This window comes from Echiichthys vipera (assembly GCF_963691815.1).
Source record: "Echiichthys vipera genome assembly, chromosome: 3".
NCBI classification, from domain to species: domain Eukaryota; kingdom Metazoa; phylum Chordata; class Actinopteri; order Perciformes; family Trachinidae; genus Echiichthys; species Echiichthys vipera.
This window is the reverse complement of record NC_139828.1, coordinates 18430662-18449624: the sequence shown is the minus strand read 5'-3', so window position 1 is coordinate 18449624 and position 18963 is coordinate 18430662. Positions and strand designations below refer to the sequence as shown.

General features: G+C 41.8%; 1 protein-coding gene across 7 annotated transcripts in view; it reads left to right on the top strand.

The window, feature by feature from the left end:
- Positions 1-18963, top strand: part of ptprsa (protein tyrosine phosphatase receptor type Sa) — a 239391-nt gene that overhangs the window by 199576 nt on the left and 20852 nt on the right. For 5 of the 7 annotated variants that reach the window (XM_083940543.1, XM_083940546.1, XM_083940544.1 and 2 more), the window contains 10 exons: positions 117-710; positions 1765-1859; positions 2627-2877; positions 3099-3186; positions 4030-4242; positions 4485-4648; positions 6542-6657; positions 11878-11925; positions 15846-15943; positions 18838-18961. In XM_083940543.1, coding sequence (XP_083796669.1) covers positions 117-710; positions 1765-1859; positions 2627-2877; positions 3099-3186; positions 4030-4242; positions 4485-4648; positions 6542-6657; positions 11878-11925; positions 15846-15943; positions 18838-18961 — 1791 coding nt within the window. The remainder of the gene's footprint in view (positions 1-116; positions 711-1764; positions 1860-2626; positions 2878-3098; positions 3187-4029; positions 4243-4484; positions 4649-6541; positions 6658-11877; positions 11926-15845; positions 15944-18837; positions 18962-18963) is intronic. The other 2 variants (XM_083940548.1, XM_083940547.1) reach the window with 1 other exon arrangement.

Genomic DNA, 18963 nt, shown 5'->3' with positions numbered 1-18963 from the left:
TATGAACAAGATAACATAATAACATAACATAACATAATAGTGTCCAGAGCTACTGTAGTATTCCTGGTGTCTGGTCTGTATGTGATAAACATTTGCTTTTCTCTTTGTCTGTACAGTGCCTGGTCTGCCCTATCTGTCAGTGGGTCAGGACTCAGAGACATCAGCTATGGTTCGCTGGGACCCTCCAGATCTCACTAATGGCATGGACCTGCAGGGTTACCGACTCCAGTTTGGTCGGAAAGATGTCCCTCCTTTGGCCACACTTGAATTTGCTCCCCAAGAACGACAGTACTCTGTGGGCAACATTCACAGGGGGGCCATCTATCTCTTTAAAGTCTCTGCCAAGAGCAGGGGGGGCTTTGGAGAAGAGGCTCTGGTAGAACTCAGTGTGCCCGAGAATACGCCAGGGGGATACCCTCAAATTGAAGAGGGCTCCAACGTGACATGCTGCTCAGTGCAGCTGTCCTGGTCTCCTCCCGTGCTGGCAGAGAGAAATGGGGTAATCACAGAATACACCTTGGCCTTTAAGGAAACTGGTACCGGAGGAGCACCGCGGGAGCTCCGCTTACCTCCCAGCCAGTCCAGCTATGTTCTCAACAGCCTCAAGCCAAACTCAGCGTACGATGTGAAAATACGTGCACACACCAGTGTAGGTCCAGGGCCCTACAGCCCACCTATCCAGTATCGGACGGTGGCCTTTGATCCAACAGGTAGGGCTTGCCTGCTTCTTTTCCAACCCGGTTGGCAGGGGGTTGGAAATTGGCTAAAAAAAAAAAATCTGCATCAACACAAAAATGAAAACTGCCACACCCCCTCCTTCAACCACCTCCACTTCTCCTCAAGAAAGAGAAAAATTGATATTAAAATTGTTTGCCGTGGGATACTCACTTCACTAACCCAAACAAGGTAAAACCCAAGTCAGTAAGCTATAGTCAGTCATTTTGAGAAAGAGGAGAGCAGCATAGAATGTCAAGGTAAGTGCTGTTTGGTCAGACACTCATGTCAGTCATCCTTGCAGCCCTTTGCCAAGCACACTCACGCAGCAAATGCCATCTCACATCCCCAGTTTTCAAACAAGGTAGGACCTCAGTCAAAGCCAGTTACGTCAAAAGTATGTTTCAACTATTATAAGATGACAGAAAGTAGATTTTGGTTCTTTATTTTATTTTTTGTTTTGGGTTTGTTTTGAGATATTCTCCCCTTCCTAACCCCCTTCCTTTCCCAATTCCTCCTCTCTCCTTCCCCTGTTCCTTAGTGGGACGGTTTGTGGCATGGCATCCCCAAGGTGCACTGCTAAGGACTGTTGGCATGCTGTGTTTTGAGTCTGTCTCTATGCCCATCTGGCAGCTCGTTGGCAGTGCCAACCCTGACTCAGCAAAGGAATAGAAACAGTTGTCACTGGGACCATAGGGGTCACTTCTTAATCCTCAAGTGGTCATGGGTTCAAAGACATTGTTGAAATGGGTTGGCACTACCCACGATGGCTAGCCAGTGGGCACACCCTTGTGCTCCATGGGTTTGTCGTCCATGAGTCTTACGTGCTGTGTGTCTTAACCAATGGCGTTGCCCTTCTCACAGCCAATCACAGCTCACCGTTACACTCACTCTCCAAGCCAGAGGAACGTTGCAGGGGAACAACAACTTTTTTTTTTTAAACCAAAGGTTCTTCTTTTGTTTCTCTTTCCTTCATCTCTCTACATGTACGCATTACTAAACATATACTGTCTTTGTTTTTTGTTTTTCTTGCATTTGCCCACTCAACAGATGTTCCAAAGAATTTCACTGTCAAGTGGGCCACCAAGACCACAGTGGTCATTGCATGGAAGTTTTCTGAAAGCAGGTCTCCATACAAATGCACGGTGAGTTCAATATTGGGCAAAAAATACATTTCAACTGTCAGCTTAATTATATTTTAATATAAAAACATTTATTTATATCCTCTGAAATTTAGAACTACACTCATCTTTTTCTAAAGAGAATTAATGTTTGATGTTACTTTAGTGCAATGTTTCAATACCCTGGAAATCCAGACACACTGCTCGCAAATTTCAATTTCCTCTGCTGCTGCCTCTGGGCACGCACCGTTGGAGCTCATTGACTATGTCAGAAAATCCCGAATCACCATTCAAATTGTACTATCTGTTATCGGGCATAACCGTCGGCATAAGCTGTCGAAGTCGCCTCCTTGTTTATTGCTTTGATTTGTCGTAGTCGGTCATAGTGCTATCCGATTGCGTGCAGTGGTATTTTTGGAATACATGCGTTGGTGCCACCCCTTGAGTTTTGAAGGTCTATTGCTCATCGCTAGACCCTATGTCTGGATAGATGTGGGTCCGGATTTCCAGGCTAATGTTTTAATGATTTTGTATATTGCATTGCATTATTCCAACTCTCAATCATTCTCATCTCCAACTATTATAACTATTACCTGACTCATGTAATCATCACAATGCATTTGCATTCTTACCTACATCTGTTCTTATCTCAAATGCCCTCTTCACCTACCCATCCATGTCTATTAAATCACTGATTGATTGACCCTCCAAAATGATGATAGATCTAACATCCCTCTTACCAATTGTCAATTATACTTCGGGACCATCTCTCCATCAATCTTGAACTGTAGATCGAGTACAATCGTCAGAAGATGGATGTGGATGCCAAGCTGATGAGGGTGTTCGTCACTGGGCTAAAGCACAACACCACCTACGAGTTCAGGGTGACCTGCCAAGAAAGCACTGATGGTGGGCCAAGACACCGCGTGGTTGCGAAGACAGCACCACTCATCCTTGTCAAGAAACCCAAGCTGGACATCTATGCTGAGCCTGACAACATGCTCACCATGTCCTTCCCACCAGTCGATGCCAAAGATGTCAAGTGAGTATTGTACGCTGAAAGATGGATTCTGCAAGCTCTTTCTGAAGGATCTCTAAGGGTTTTGGGATATAGGTTTCAGATTTAAGATGCTTGAGATTTGATGTAATATCAGATGGGATCTCAAGATGTCTGAGATATTGAAATGGGATGTTAGATTTTAGGATTTCTGAGACTATAAGTCGTATTGGCATTTTTTTGTAATTTTGGGTGCTTTATTCCAGAACTTTCTATGTGGTTGTGGTGCCACTTAAGAGGACCTCAGGAACTGTCAGAAACCTGAAGAACCCTGATGAGATGGACATGGAAGAGGTAGGATATTTTAAAAAGCAAAAGGTTATTCTGGCACAACAGGAATGATTGGCTTAATTGGGTGCACTGGATAAAACAGATTGACGCATAAGTAATAGGAAGAGGCAACTGGAAACTTTCAGAAACACATTATTTTTTAAAGAGACTCTTGTTGGTGTTGTTCAAATTTGCATGTTCTAGGCAAATTGTACTGTACACACCATGCACCAGACATGAGCACACACAACACAAACATAAGTACATCTCAACTATGCTAATTTACCCCCCCAAGCATGCAGAAGAGAATTACACAGTCTTCTCCCACTCTTACCATAGCTCGCGGTCACCTTGAGCGCCAGATCAACAGCAACCATCCCTATTGGATTTTGGATTACACACATTCCTTCTGCTTAGTGCCCGCCTCTGTCTCTGCCTCTGCAGTTTGAAATGAATGAGGGGGAAATTGGAATCTGATGATATGGAACATTGCCAGAGTTAGCAGCTTTTTGAATCTAAGGGTACAGTTATACCTACAGCTTGTTTACTTTGGTCTAAGTCAGTTGACAGTTCTTGTACAGAATAGTCACTTAAATCCACAAGTATATTTATTTATTGGAAAAATTGATGACCTCTATTTCTGCCAAGTTATGTTAGTTACCTTGAAGCTGGTCTTTGCAAACACTTTAGGTTAAAACAAACATTTGACAGCGTCAGAAAACATTATTGGCTCAGACTTGTTGTTGTCAGTTTTGGTTCTTGTAAAAGATTTCTCAGTGAATTCTGGACTGATGTATACGCTGCAAAAACAAAAGAGGTTACCCTAAGGAACACAAAACTAAACTATTGCCCTTTCACATCAATCAGCTGTTGCGGGAGGTGACCCCAAAGCGTCGTTCACGCCGTCAGCTGCCTCAGCTGGACCAGAGGAAGCCCTACATCACAGCCTGCTTCAGGCAGCTGCCCACCAGCTTCACGGTGGGATCTGACTACCGTCACAGTAGCTGTGAGAACAAGCCTCTTGAACCTGGCCAGGAGTATGTCTTCTTCCTGCTGGCTGAACTCAATGCCACCTCTGGGGTGAGTTACTGGTTCGGCTCAGTTCACCACAGTTCAGTTTTCTTACTTTAAGTCTTAGTTTTTTTCGGTGGATTTTATTTCACCTCTGTTAATTTAATCGTGGTTCACTTCAGTTTTGTTTATCTGAAATCCATTTCATTTGAGCTGGTAAGTTATGGTACTTTTTCCTTTGTGTATATACAGTACCGTGCTGTAGCCTGAATTGTGTTTCATGTAACCTTTAACTTCGTCTTTCTGTTCAGAAAATGTTCGCTACCAGCCCTTACACCGACACAGTGATGACTCCCGAGCTGGTGGTGGACCCCCTGCCAGTAGAGACTGGTGACGGACTCATATGGGTAGTGGGCCCGGTCCTTGCTGTGGTCTTCATCATCTGCATTGTCATAGCCATTCTCCTGTATAAAAAGTGAGTTGGTTTGGGAATTGTAGTGTTGGTAGAGAATGCAGTTGGATCCACGTCTAGACTTTAGAAAAAATAACATTGTTCAATGTCAAATGATAGAAAAGAACACTCAGGGTTAGTGCAAAAAGCATTGATATTTTGAGTGGTCGGTATAAAATGTTTTGTTCTGGAAAACCCCTATAACCATCGCCTTATCATTAAGATGCACAGGAAATTGAACCCTTTAACTTTGCATTGTTAGTGCCTTGCTCCACCCACTGCTCTACACAAGCAATATAACGATCCATGTTTTTTATTGAATAAGGGTAAATGTGCTCACACAATGGAAAGTTTCTTGTCATTCGATGTTGAACCAGTTATTTGCAGTGTTATTTGTGGAATTGGGCAATTGGGAAATAATTGCATGTTAGGGAGCATGTTTAAAGAGGGGCTTGTACTGTATTCATAGCAGCATGATAATCGAAAACCTAACAACACTGTTGCATGTAAATATGAAAGTTTTTCTTGTGAAAAAGAGATGGTTGTGGGAAGTGAAGGGGTTGGAGAAAGGAGAGAGGAGGAGATTCTTTGAGATGCTGCTCATTAACTGGACTAAGGATGGTTCCACCAATCAAGAGAGTTCACAGCTATGTATTTAGATATAATTTCCAAAAATATATTTTAATCCAGAAAGAACACTCCATAAAGATGATATTCTAATGGTATTCACTGGCTGTTTTAACTATTATTAGTTAAAATTATGCTATTAATATTTTTTCGGAGTGAGTTACCCTTTTTTCATGTGGTGACCATCAAATTCTGAGTTTATGCTTAATGAACCTTACAAGAGACAGCTTTCCTCCTTTAAGAGTCTTAATAAATGCACTATTCCTCAGTGTCCTGGAACATATGTATACAGTCAATATATTCCCCCTTGTTTTGCAATTAGATGTAGCTTTTCGTCCCAACTGAACAGTAGAGTAAGAGGTCGCCCTACATACCATGCAAGATCCCTGAATTATTTAACGGGGGCTAGTGTGAGCAACACAAGTACAGCTTGCTACTGTCAGATGATCCCTGACTGTCTGACCTTGCCTTACCAAAGTCTTTGTGGTTAGGGAGAGTAACATCTCTCCTTGGATCTCTCTCTCTTTTTTTCTCTCTTCTCTTTCTGTCCCCCTCACTCTCCCATCTCCCTCTCCATCTCTCCCTGGTGAATAGTGTTTCCCGTGTCTGCCCTTGGTCCTGACATTCCCCTTCCCCAGTATCTGCACCCTCGTGCACACACATAAGCACACACACCCCATACAAAGACACACAGACACAGGCTCACAAATGTCTGCACTCACTTGCACATTTCATTGAACACTCACTTGTCCTCACACACCGATACATGAGCACACACACGCATGCATGCACCCCCTCCAAATGCTGATGAGCTTTATCTCGCATTTTGCGAGCCCAGCAACGACCCCTGTGAATTTTAAACTGCTCTCTATTGATTTATCTCTCTTCTTGCCTCCCCCCCTCTCCTTTTCTCCTTGTGTGTTGTGTTTTCACCATCTTTATATATTTATTTGACTCCTTTTGCTTTCTATGGAAACAGCAAACCTGACAGGTAAGGTTTAGCAGTACTTTATTGCATTTTTACAGAGGAGGTCAAAGTAGCGTGCCGCAGCAAAGAAAGAGATGCCTTTAACTAGTGAAGGGAAATTTTGCACGTTAATGCGCGTTCTCGGTTCCCCTGTTTTGATATGGTTTCACTTGAGCGTCCTTGACCCGCTGATTAAAAAGTCAGTTGGAGTTAATGATATGTTGTAGGTATCGTCATTAGTGAAAATGCTAACTAAAAGTTATTCTGTTGTTTTTGCTGTATGTCTTCCCCTCTTTCTACTCTTTGTTTGTCTTGCACTCCAGCCGCAAAAGAAAAGAGTCAGAGCCGCGCACAAAATGTCTGCTGAACAACGCAGACATTACACCCCACCACCCTACAGATCCTGTGGAGATGAGGCGCATCAACTTCCAAACTGCAGGTACAGGAAGGACACACAACTTGTACACTGAGGGACACAAACAGTCTCATTGTAAAATTCAACAACATTTATAGGTGTAGTTTAACTGATATACTGTGTATAGAATGTGTTTTACCATATTTGTCCACGACAGATTTGAATAATCACAGACAATATAAAAGATCTGAACAAGTTAGTTCAGTCATCCAGGTTAAGGTATGTGGTATTTTACAGCTTAGGTCTCATAATTTTAGGAAATATTAATATAGGTTAATATAACACTGGGCCGACCAGAGACTGACTAGAGATTTTTGAACACACCCTATATAGTTTTACAACATAGTCTAAGCATTTGAAACACAAATAGCTCTGCATTTCAAAATACTTCATGACTTATTGAGATGGCAATCTTCATTTTGCCCTCCAAATAACTGCTTTTAATTGTTGGATAAAAGCTGGCCTGTTAAAAAGCATCTCAGGCTTGTATTTCCTTGGTCTAATTGGATTTCCATTATGAGAGTTTCCAGTGGAGCACTCATGCCTGTTATTTCTGCAGTGACAGTTGTGAGTAGTACAACATTAGTCCAATCTATAGGTTTTATTTGGAAAGAGACTAAAGCTGTAGAAAAAGGAGTGGCTTTTAAGAAGCTATTTAGCTACATAAAAATTCATGGAGGCCACTGTTTTAGTGGCTTTAACAGCCTAAATGTTATTTCAGAGGTTTTCGCCTTGCAAATAACAAAGTTTTATAGGGACTTCAAAATTCATTTTTGAAAACTACTGGAATGGAAAGCAAGTTTGGCACCAAAAAAAGTTAATTAGCAGCAGCTCTAATTCAAAAATACAATTTTTGGCTACATAGAGCTTATATTGGTCAACTGTTGTATTATGTTACTGTGGGCAAATAAAGACACACCTGCAGAAGACCTTTCAAAGTTTTTTTATAGACCGGAAGGACATTGAAGCCTCTATAGAGCTTACCTGTCCTTTTTAAATACAGATAAGACATTATTCATTCTTGGCCGAGGTTATTTTAAACCAATGAGGACTTATTTATGAATGAAAACGCTGATTTAATGTAATAAATTACTTAAAATGCTACACGGTGTCCCTTCTCATTCAGCTACACTTTTAAGATTTTGTGGATTAATCGATTAGTTTACTTTATCAACAGATCTGTAAAACCGAGTTTCTCCATAAATGCAAAAGGCTCCACTTTAAATTTTGTGTTTACCAGAGATGTGCTTGTTTGTTTTTCTGGAAATTAGTCATTTACCACAAAAAACAAAACCAAAACAGCCGATTAGTCGACCAATCAACTAAGAGGGGGCAACCTTAAACGTTGGCAAACACATCATTCAAGTTAAATGTATGATGCAGCATTAATAATAATGTCAATGAAGTGCTCCCACATCATTCTGTTTGACATTATGTGCCTTCATAACTACGTGCAAGCCATATTTTATGTTTGCCATGTAACAATTAGCCGTTCATGAATAACAGATAGTTACAAAACAATGTCTGTTGTTTCACTTGATGTTTTTATGTTGGAAACAAATCCTGTTTTGAAGTTCTCATGGATTTTTACCTGCCTTCTCTTTTTTGTCACTTTCTGTCTGGTGTTCATCCGAGCGAAAGCCTGGTGTTAACAACAGAGCACATCTGATCCAAAACTCATTCTCTAAGGCTTCTCCATCTCCCCCATGCCTACTTTTCAAACCCATTATATATCAGTGTGTCTTTCTGTTGTTTAGCCTTCTGTGAGCTAGGCTACGATACAATGGCATCTACAGTTTGTCATTGGTCTGAATCGTAACGGAATTAAGTTAGCTTTTTTTGTGTTTGATTTATTTGGTTCAATTAAGTTCCCTTTGCTTAATAACAAGCCATCTTTTGTTAAAATAGATTTTAAGTAACATGGATGTACAAGTAGCATTTTTCCAGTTTTGGAAATCTCTCATCTGACCAATTTAGATGTTTTAGTGGAAGGAAGTTCAAACAAATGCAGTCACATTAGTTACATCTAGCTAAGCATCATGCATTTGTGTAAGTGTTCTCTGTCTTCATTTATATGCCACAGAAACATTTCAAATGTGTTGTTCTCACCTGCCCAAGCCAATGGCAGAAACTGAGTAAATCCTCCAGAGGTGGACAACACATCCACACTCTTTTCCGTTCCCTTTTTTTTTTTTTTTTGCCTCCCGCCTTTCTGTCTCCTAGCCTAGTTGTCCAACTGTCATCCACGACTAGAAAAGGCTCCATCAAAAGGCTCGGATTTCAAAAATGGAGCGTTTCTCTTCAGCTTCTTTGGGAGCCCAGTCATGCTGCCTGAGTTCGTATCTTGGGGGGGGGGCTGACTTTTTCACATCAGAGAAGAGAGACACAAGGATGAAAAGAGATGCACAAACCTTAAAAAAACGCTTATACACAGAAATGTAGAAGCTCAATTCACTTCTCCTCATCTTATCTTACCTGGTATTCAGAGCCCTATCAGTGGTCCGGTAATGACAAGGTTATGACTGCCATTCTTGCTATTTGTCTCTCTGACTTCCAGCACTGTCCGTTGTGCCCTCCTCCGGCCCTTAAATAATAGAAACTCTTGTCACATTCTCACTTTTGCATAACATTCACCAAAAAATGCTGAGACTTCTCTTTATATATGACAAACATTCTCATTCAGCAGCACTGCCGTTGTTCCGCAGAATTGGGCGATGTCGTTATCTCCACACCCAGGGAATTTAATTTGAATGGACATTTTAGCCCAATTAAGTGGGCCGGTGAGCATTTGTGAACATCCCCATCAGCTAATAGTGATCATTGTTCACATGAGCATACTCCCAGTGCACTTATCCAAGGCCTCTCCTATCCAGCAGAGCATATGCGGCATCGGCAATGTGTGCTCAGTGACCCCTAGTGCTGGGGAACAAAAAATATGTTTTTGATTAGGCTTCCTATAAGCTTAGCTTGGCTAATGCGTTTGAGTGTGTGTGTGTGTGTGTGTGTGTGTGTGTGTGTGTGTGTGTGTGTGTGTGTGTGTGTGTGTGTGTGTGTGTGTGTGTGTGTGTGTGTGTGTGTGTGTGTGTGTGTGTGTGTGTGTGTGTGTGTGTGTGTGTGTGTGTGTGTGTGTGTGTGTGTGTGTGTGTGTGTGTGTGTGTGTGTGCGCGCGCTTTAAAGCCTGTAGGTCATGTGGCAGCCTCACAGTAACATCCCATAACTCCTTGGGCCCCAGAGTGGCTCGTTTTGTCATTATCTTCATTGGTGCCTGGGGTTTAATTGTCAAATGGGGCCAAAGTAATGAAGCACCACGACTCAGTGAATATATACTGTCTATCTCCAACCAAACCCTCCTTTTTCTACAAGTCGTCAGTCTTTCTTCTCTCCATTACTTCCTTTTCTCTCTGTTTCTCCTTTCACTTCACTCCTTCTGGTATTGCAGTTGAAAAGCTGGTAAACTATAACGCTCGGTGATCATCATGATAAAATTACCGCTTGCACCAATATATATGAAAAAGAGGAAGAAATCTCTCCTCCCTGCAAATTAAAAGACAGGCAAACTAAGTTTCACTCTGGATTTACTCACATATCTCTGATACATTTTCAATCTACTACGCCGTCTCCATCTGTGTTTCTCTTTATCTTCCCCCTCCAGTACAGCATCACATACGGCGCTTTGCGCCTCCATAATTCTGTCAGAAGAAATGACTGACATTTGAGCATCTAAAAAAATCAAAACATTTTCTCCCAGACAGCATCGTATTGCTCACGTGCATCAGAAAAACTGCATGTTTTTCCAGATTACAGCAACGACTGGAACAACCGTGCCCTGCTCCTCACATACGGTTCTATGGAAACACACACACACTCGCACATGAACATAATCAGACACGCCTGCACCTCCCTCCCGCTGTGATGAATGACATTCGGAGACAGAGGATCAGAGCACCCCCCTGCTACGTTTAATTAGTCATTGTCACAAATCAATTAGGGAGAGGGGGATGTTCGATGTCTTCATCTCTCTGCGTTTATTTGCTGCTACCGACGTTCTCTCACTTAGACGTCAGTGCAAGGTGGTAAAACACAGTTACACAACTTTTATTTTGCAGAACTGAGCTTTGCTGTGTTTTTAGGCCACCATGTGTCAACGTTTCGTCTTTGTTCTTTCTGTTGATATTCTCTCCCACCTGGGATTGATGACTCACCTGCCTGTTTACTATCTCAAAGAGGTTTTTTATTTTATTGGGACCAGATTTATATGTAGGATAAAATTGTTTATTTCAGAAAAGAACGTCTTAGGTGATTTTTTTTTTTCAAATCAGATTCCTTTGCCTCCCATTTCTCTCTTCTTAAACATGCTCTGGAACAAATGATCAGTTTTCTGTATCAATGTTGCCATCTTTGGGTGATGTGATCCTTTCTTATCACAGAGCGCTCCTGTTGATCTGATTTCAGCTTTCAGCCCTGGCAAAATGTCTTTCCCTTCACTTGATGGGCAGGTTGGCAGCATCCCATCAAACTGCATTTCTTAGCCAAATGTCCAGTTAATGTTGTCACAGATGGCTCCTTTCTGCTTGAACAGCTGAGAAGACCCGGACATAGCATCGCCAGTTGAGGCCTCGGAGGACTTTTCCTCTGGAGCAAATAAGACTTTAAACCACCACCACACTCAGCTCTGACTCCCATCCACTGTGGCTCCACAGCTGTCAGCCAAGAATGCAGACACTTTTCCACACCTTTCACTCCTAGCGCCTCAGCACCAAGACACTGACAATGGGACCTTTCAGAATTACTTTTCACCAGAGAACATAAGCTGTTTTTTTCCCTTCTCTGTCTTATTCTAACTGATGTTTATGAAAGCTTAGAGATAGCAAATCAATTTTCTTATCCCTGATCTCTATGACCATTGGTATGGGGTTTGGCAGACGGCTGTTTTTTCAGCAGGGAAATCAGAGGCGGATGCCCCATGGCTAACCAGTCTGCTCCTGTGGAGGGCTGTAGCTGATCTGATCCCAAAATGTTTGCCCTACTTTTTCATGTCTGTTTGGCAGTCTGGACTCAATCCTGTCATTCAGACCCATCCCAGAGGAGGGGCCTGAGTTTACTGACGGTGAACCGTTGACAAAGAAAAATCTTTTGTGTTTTATTTCATACCCTTTCATCATTTTTGCACACTTTTGTTTTTACAGTGTATAGCATTTTCTGTTGCATTACAGCCTTTTCCCTTATGTTTGCTGTTCTTTACAGATTCTGGTCTAAGCAGTCCTCAGAGTGAAGCAGATTTTGACTATGAAAGTTAGTCCCTGTGCTTTTAGCATTTGCGTACCAGCTTTCTTTATCTATTTTTTTTTTCCAGCACGCTTGCCTCCATTTTCAAATACGTAATTTGCATTTGTTTGTTTTTTCACATTATGCAGCAAAATTTCAGCACTAATTAATTTCATGTTGGTTTCTATTGGTATACTGGGCTGTTTCTTTTTCTCTCCCTGTAATTGAATGTCAGTCACAATATTCACATGAGCTGTTGGCTGTGCATTAATCCACCATGCATAAATAATAACCTGTGCGATCACTTCTGCTCAAGTAGAGATCGTTGAGAGGTGTTTTTTCTTTTTTTACTGGAGTACAATCTCTGTTATCCCTCTTTCTCCGCCTCACCTCCTTGTTGTTCTCCCTGTCTCCTACCTCCTCCTCCTTCACCACCGCTGCTCCATTTCCATTCTGAAGTAACTGGGTCTTTTCTGTGCTCAGAGATAACGAGCAGAATTAATTAAAGCGGTGGCAAACAATGGCTCGACATTTGATCGCCCCCTCTCCCTGCTCTCAGCAAAAGGATCAGCCAGAAGAAAAAGCAGAGTTTCTGATCCCCCCCCCCTTTTTTTTTGCCCCCTTTTTATTTTCTGTGCTTATCCACAGACAGACTTTCTTTTTATATGGAAATACGCAAAATTATAAATAGGCTTTTCGACAGAGAGACTGCTTTGGTTTATCAAAAAGAATCATTATATTTCTCATGCACTGATCGACTGTGAATGCGGAGATTGGAAACATGTAATTAGATGGTAGTTTTTGTGTGTTCATTGATCACACTGTTGATTGCGGTGATCAAAACTGAAAGAATCTGTACGAGGATAGTAAAAAGCCATGGGTGTGGGGGGTTGTGTTGTAGAGAAGAATGAGAGCATTGGATTTAGGGTAGGAAATAACAATTTGTCCTTGAGTGACTTTGCTCGACTCCAGGTCACGGCGAAGCATAGTTTTTAAAGTAAATCTTTTCTTGGATAAACACTGCAATTGACCGTGCAGTGTGTAAATGACAAAATGAATAAGAGAGCAAATCAGGCGCGGTCCACTCATTTGTCTTGAGAACAAAACAAATAGGGGAGTTTGGAAAAGTACACTGACAAAGAGAAATGGATGCACAAACAGATTGGTTTAGCTGTAAGGTTCATCTGCGAAAACATGATAGCTTATAGCGATATACTGTATAGCTTGATATCAGCAAAGAGAAAAGTCCAGGAAAAAAGGGTAACTGATGGTTTTAAGCCTCTTGGAGTTGAAAGGAGTCAAATCGTTTTCATACACATTTCCTAAAACATTTCCCCCAGGTTTAAGGGAATAAACAAACACTAGTATGCATAACCTTCAGCCTTTTCCCCCCTGGGCAGGGCATCATGTGTTTGTAACCACTTTGGCCTGATATATCTCTCCTACCTTACCAGGCACTTAAACATGCAGACAGTATTGTCTGCAATAAACACAAACTGAAAGGGATTGATGGAGTTTGAGTATATTAGTAACTCACTCAGACTCACAGATACACACACAGTAAATTGCACACACATGCACACACACAAACATTCTTTGATCTCTCCTCAAACAACCCACTCTTGGAGGAGAAGTGAGGGCCCTTCATCTGCATACACACTTACTTATTCCGCTCATATTTTCTGATACCTTTTCCCTTTGAATTTGAGGCAAGTAAACTGATAACCAAATTTAATTTGCAATATTTCCTCTTTTTTCTCAATGCTCATCTCAATGCATTCCTGCACCAGAAATGATTAATTACTCATCCTCATGTGATGCCACTACAATCTGCATATTGAAAAAGTGTAAATAAAACACGGTTTTGTGTCCTGTAACTATTCATAGAATTCTCATATTACACAAGGTTCATTAACATTTTAAAAAGAAAAAAGAAATTCAACACAGGCTGAAGAAAATAGAAAAAAATAATAATTCAGTAAACAATGTTTAAATGATGATGATCATTAGGAAATGATGATGATCATTAGGAAGGGGCATGGGTGTTTGTCAAGTAGGCTGTTAATGCAGTGTGTCCACTCATTTTCTGGAGGATGTCACAGCATTCAGTGTCATCTCCGTCTGTCTCATATATGCTTTGTAATCTTTGTTAATCTTCATGTAATTGACGTGCTCTATTGTTCTGTCAGTGTTAAATAAATGAATTACTAATGAAGACCGTCAGCGTGGAGGGTGGTGCTCCCTCTCTTAAGCGCAACAAAAGCAGCCAAAACATCAGTGACCCCCTTGACATTGGGGGTGGGGGTTGTAAGTATTGTGAGTACAGAGAAATTAAGGATGGTTAATGTGATTATGCCGATTTGCACGCCCAATTAAGCCTCTGTAACTTTTTTGTGAAGAGATTTTCGACTTTTGACCTCTTCGCTCGGCAGGAAGAGAGACCACTTACGAAAAATATAAAAGCGTTAAGTATTGCCAGTCTGCATGCAGGGACAGAGCCGCAATCTGTGGCTGCTCCATATTCCATTACATGGCCTCAGCATTATGCTCATAAATGGATTAGTGACTGGAGTGCACAGCGGCAGTTCTGATAATATTATAGCAGTGGCGACACAGTGGATATTGGATCACAATTTTCCCACCCAACTGAAAAGTTAGTTCTTTATGGGAATTCCTTGGAAGAAATGGCTGAATTATTTGTGAGGTGAACATGCAACTGGAAGTGGGGGTTTTTTGTGTGACTTTTGGAAAGTAAGGGGTGTCCATATAGAGCCAACGTTTACTGGTTTGAGGAAACAAGCGCATGGAGGAAAAGGGTAGAAAAACAGCAGCTTGCTTGCTTTGCACTTGCTGGCTGGAATGGAGCAGCTCACTGTGTCACTCATCATCACTCACACCCCTAAACCATCTTATCCCCCTCCCATTTCCTTTCCCATGAGCCTCCAGGTCAGGGCTCCATTCTTGCGCCTTTTTTCTATAGAGGCAGCAGCCAAAATTGTTACCATTCGAACAACACAGCACAAGAGCATTAGAGATCAAGGATGCAGTAGTACAGTGTCCCTGTGGGATATGTTTGGCCTGATCCAGATCCGGAGACTGTTTCATAGCTTCTCTCTCATCTCTCTTTTTTGATTGAGGATGGTGCTAAAGTAATAGAGTTTAAATGTAGAAAATAATGATACATATTATCCATATATAGGTAACGAGAAATACTAATTTAATTTGTATAATCTGCTTCAAGTTAAATAATCTTTAAAAACATTTTTTCTTTCAAAAGTTGTTTTTTTCACCAACCAGTGATCTAGCATTGAATTCTCCACTTTTTTTGTTGATAACAACAATGATGACAGCAAATATTACTTTTGATTATCTTTTATGACGAACACAAGGGAGTTTTGTCAACATAAGAGTTCCATTGATTCAAAGACTAAACAGAGCTGTTGTGGTTCCCGTCTGGGATTTTACCATCAAAAACGTGCATTTTTCATCTTGTGTCATTTTTGACTAATCTCCCAAACCATTCAAAACTATTGGCTATGCTCAGTAAACCTTGTTCTATTGGTCCATCTATCTGTCAGCATCATGATCATTGTGGGAATTAATACAATTGGGTCCGCGGGTGTATGCTACCAGCTTCTTTGGCAGATAATCAGTCAGTCCTGCTCGAAAAACCGTAGCTGTTTTTGAGCTCTGGCCTGGTCCGATCAAGTGCCTATAACATCACCAGCCAATGTTTTTGCGGTGTGTGACATTCACCATGTTCTGCACAAGCTTCCTCACCACTAAAACCCATTTTTCATGTAAGCATAAGTTCTCAACCATAAATGGTGTGTTGTGTGATTTTTTTAAAATGTTTTTTTAACTTGTGTCCTGTCTACTGTACTAATGAACTTTCTTTCCTCTCTTCCCATTTGTGGAATTTCTGTCTCGATATTTTTGGCGAGCAGGTATGATGAATCATCCTCCCATCCCTATCTCAGAGCTGGCTGAACACACAGAGCTTCTCAAGGCCAACGACAACCTCAAGCTCTCCCAGGAATATGAAGTGAGTGGGCCAACGGCTCAATGGTCAAAGTTTTGTCTGAGTATTGATTCCTGTCTGATTGTGTTTTCATTGCAGGGGGGAACAAAATTTCCTTTCTTTCCTCCCAGAAAATGGTTGTTTGTCACCCCCACTCACAATTGTCTACAGTGCTGGAGTTGGTGGCGCTTCAGCAATTATGAAATATACTATATCAGTTGTTCTCAGCTAATTATTTCCTCAGTAATATCTGCAGCGTAGACAATTGTCATTTTCAATTTATAATATATCAAATTTCCCACGGTAGGTTGTTGCAACTCCTGAATTCCCAAATACAATCTCCTCCTTTTTTCATTAAAAGAACAATAATTCTACTGTAATGCATCCTGTACTACACCAGGAAACAGGAAGGAGCATGAATAATAATTTTCTGCTGAAAAATGAAACGTGCTTTTGTGACGTCCAAAATGTGTCTGCTTACTTGCAAATTGGGTAACTGCATTTAACCGAGAAAAATGGAAACAAAAAAATTTATATATTTAAAAAAATGAAATTTAGAAGATTTAAGGCTTTTGCTTCCCAGAAAAAAACTTAAGAAACCTACTGAATATATAAAATGGAGATATACGTATGGTCTTGTGTATCCACAACTCATGTGTTGGGGGAAAGCACACTGATAGTCAGGCTTTAACATCGTGTGTGTGTGTGTGTGTGTGTGTGTGTGTGTGTGTGTGTGTGTGTGTGTGTGTGTGTGTGTGTGTGTGTGTGTGTGTGTGTGTGTGTGTGTGTGTGTGTGTGTGTGTGTGTGTGTGTGTGTGTGTGTGTGTGTGTGTGTGTGTGTGTGTGTGTGTGTGTGTGTGTGTGTGTGTGTGGAGGGGGGTAACTGAGCTGTCTGAGCTCTGAGACCGCAGTGGTTATAAATGACACCAGAGTTGATTAGAAATCAGGAGTGCTGAATCAGCTCTCGTTTGCATACAAGCAATATCCCCTCCTCGCCATTCCCTAAATCACTGTGCCTGTCGCCTCGCTGCGTGCCAGGCTAAGGTAGGAGGCAGGTACACCAGCATAGATTGCTGTCATCATGCCTGCCGGGGGATGTTGGTGGATAATGACTTCTCATAGCTATCCAGTATTTCTTGGGTATCTATTATTCATAAATCCACATTTGGGATATGTACCAAGTGGACAAGCTTGTTCCATTCGGGGGAAAGACAGACCAGAGACGTGATGCCAAAGTTGACGCTTTGCAACAAACTACAACTTCTAATTACTTGGCATTGAGAGAACATTAAACTGCCTGTTCGTCTCTTCTCCCACTCTGTCTTTTTCACTCGCTCTGTCCCCCTTCCCCTTCACAAAACCACCCCCCAGGAAAAATAAATGACCAAATTAAATAGAGAAGTGTAATTTTAATTTTGTTATTTTCTTGATGAATGGCTGCTCGTCCGGGCGCCCTGGCTTGCCAAGCGCAGCTCTACGGGGCTTTTGACTGATTGGTTTTTAGCCAGGCGGGATGTGAGGGAGGAGGAAAAATGGTGGGAAGAGGGGAGAGAGATGAGGTGGGGAGGCTGGTTAATGATTCAGTGAGGGGAGAGGGAGAGGGAGAGAGAGAGAGAGAGAGAGCAGGGCATCTCAGATGGAGAGCGGAGATGAAGAGGAGATAAGCTGGCATACAAACTGCAATAAAAAGACAGCCACAGTTTTACCTGATGATACCGAAGCCATAGAGTTTGTTCTTTATCGTCTGTCAGGTCGTTAGCAGACGTGTCCTGCAAAGCCTGCCTTCTTGTCAAGGAGATGTCATTCATCTTCATGCCTCGTAAGGACAGGGAAGAGGGAGAAATTCTAGTTTTTGCAGAATTTGAGGATGGACACACCCGTGCCCTAACTGGAATTTATGAAAAAAATGATTAAAGTTTGGACTGCACGGATGTGGTTTTCAATTTTTGAATTAAGTGATGTTTCAGGGAAGTGACCCCAATCTTTATATGCAAACACAAACACACACACACACACACACACACACACACACACACACACACACGCACGTTCACACACCAGTCAGTCCTAAGGTAATCTGGAAAGAAAGAGAAAATGGCTGGAGGGTGGCCGCTAGAGAGAGAGTGTAAACATCAGAGAGGAGACAGAAGATGGAAAAAAGAGATAAATAGAGAAAGAAATATAGACAAAAAAAAGTGGAAGACTTTGGAGATGGAGAGATAAGGAAAACAGGGACAAAGAAAGAGGATTGAGATGAGAGGGCAGGAATAAATAACTAAACAGATGGAAAGAGGCTAAAGCTCTGATTGCTGTAATGATTGCATGGAAATTGTTAGATCAGGTTTCCAGTTGGACTTCATTCAGCTTCGGTCTCTCTCCCTACGCACTGAAGCTCGAGCTGCAAATAACCTTCAAGCCTCCGTTCCCACACCAACAGAGCGCCAGACGCCTATAAGCAAACAGCGAATCGTAATGGAATACTTAATTATACTGACATGGGAACATAGTATTTATGTGGAATTCTTGTATTTTAAAAAGGTGGCTGAATTTGTCTTTCCCCCTGCACGTCAGGCCTCGCTTCACGGCCTCCCCTCGAGGGGGAGAGAGCCGCCGCCTTCATCAATATTGTCGTATGTCATTATACAGCCGCTACATTAATGATCTTGATAAAGTACTGTGTGCAGCTGCTAAGAGTATTTAAACCAGGCAGTGAGCAGATTTTCATGATACCATATTCTTTTTTTTCCTTTGGGGAAATCACCCTCTCAATCTCTATCTCCCCCTCCCCACTCCCTTTTCTTTGATAACATTCAGGTCGTATTGTTATTTTCCAGCTCCTCCCAAGGCTCTTCTGATTTCTTCTTTGTGTGTGCATGTTTTCCCTGTCCTCTCTGTACCCCCACCCCCCACCCCAACAGTCTATTGATCCAGGCCAGCAGTTCACCTGGGAACATTCAAACCTGGAGGTAAACAAGCCCAAGAATCGCTACGCCAACGTCATCGCCTACGATCACTCCCGCGTCATCCTGGCTCCGATCGAGGGT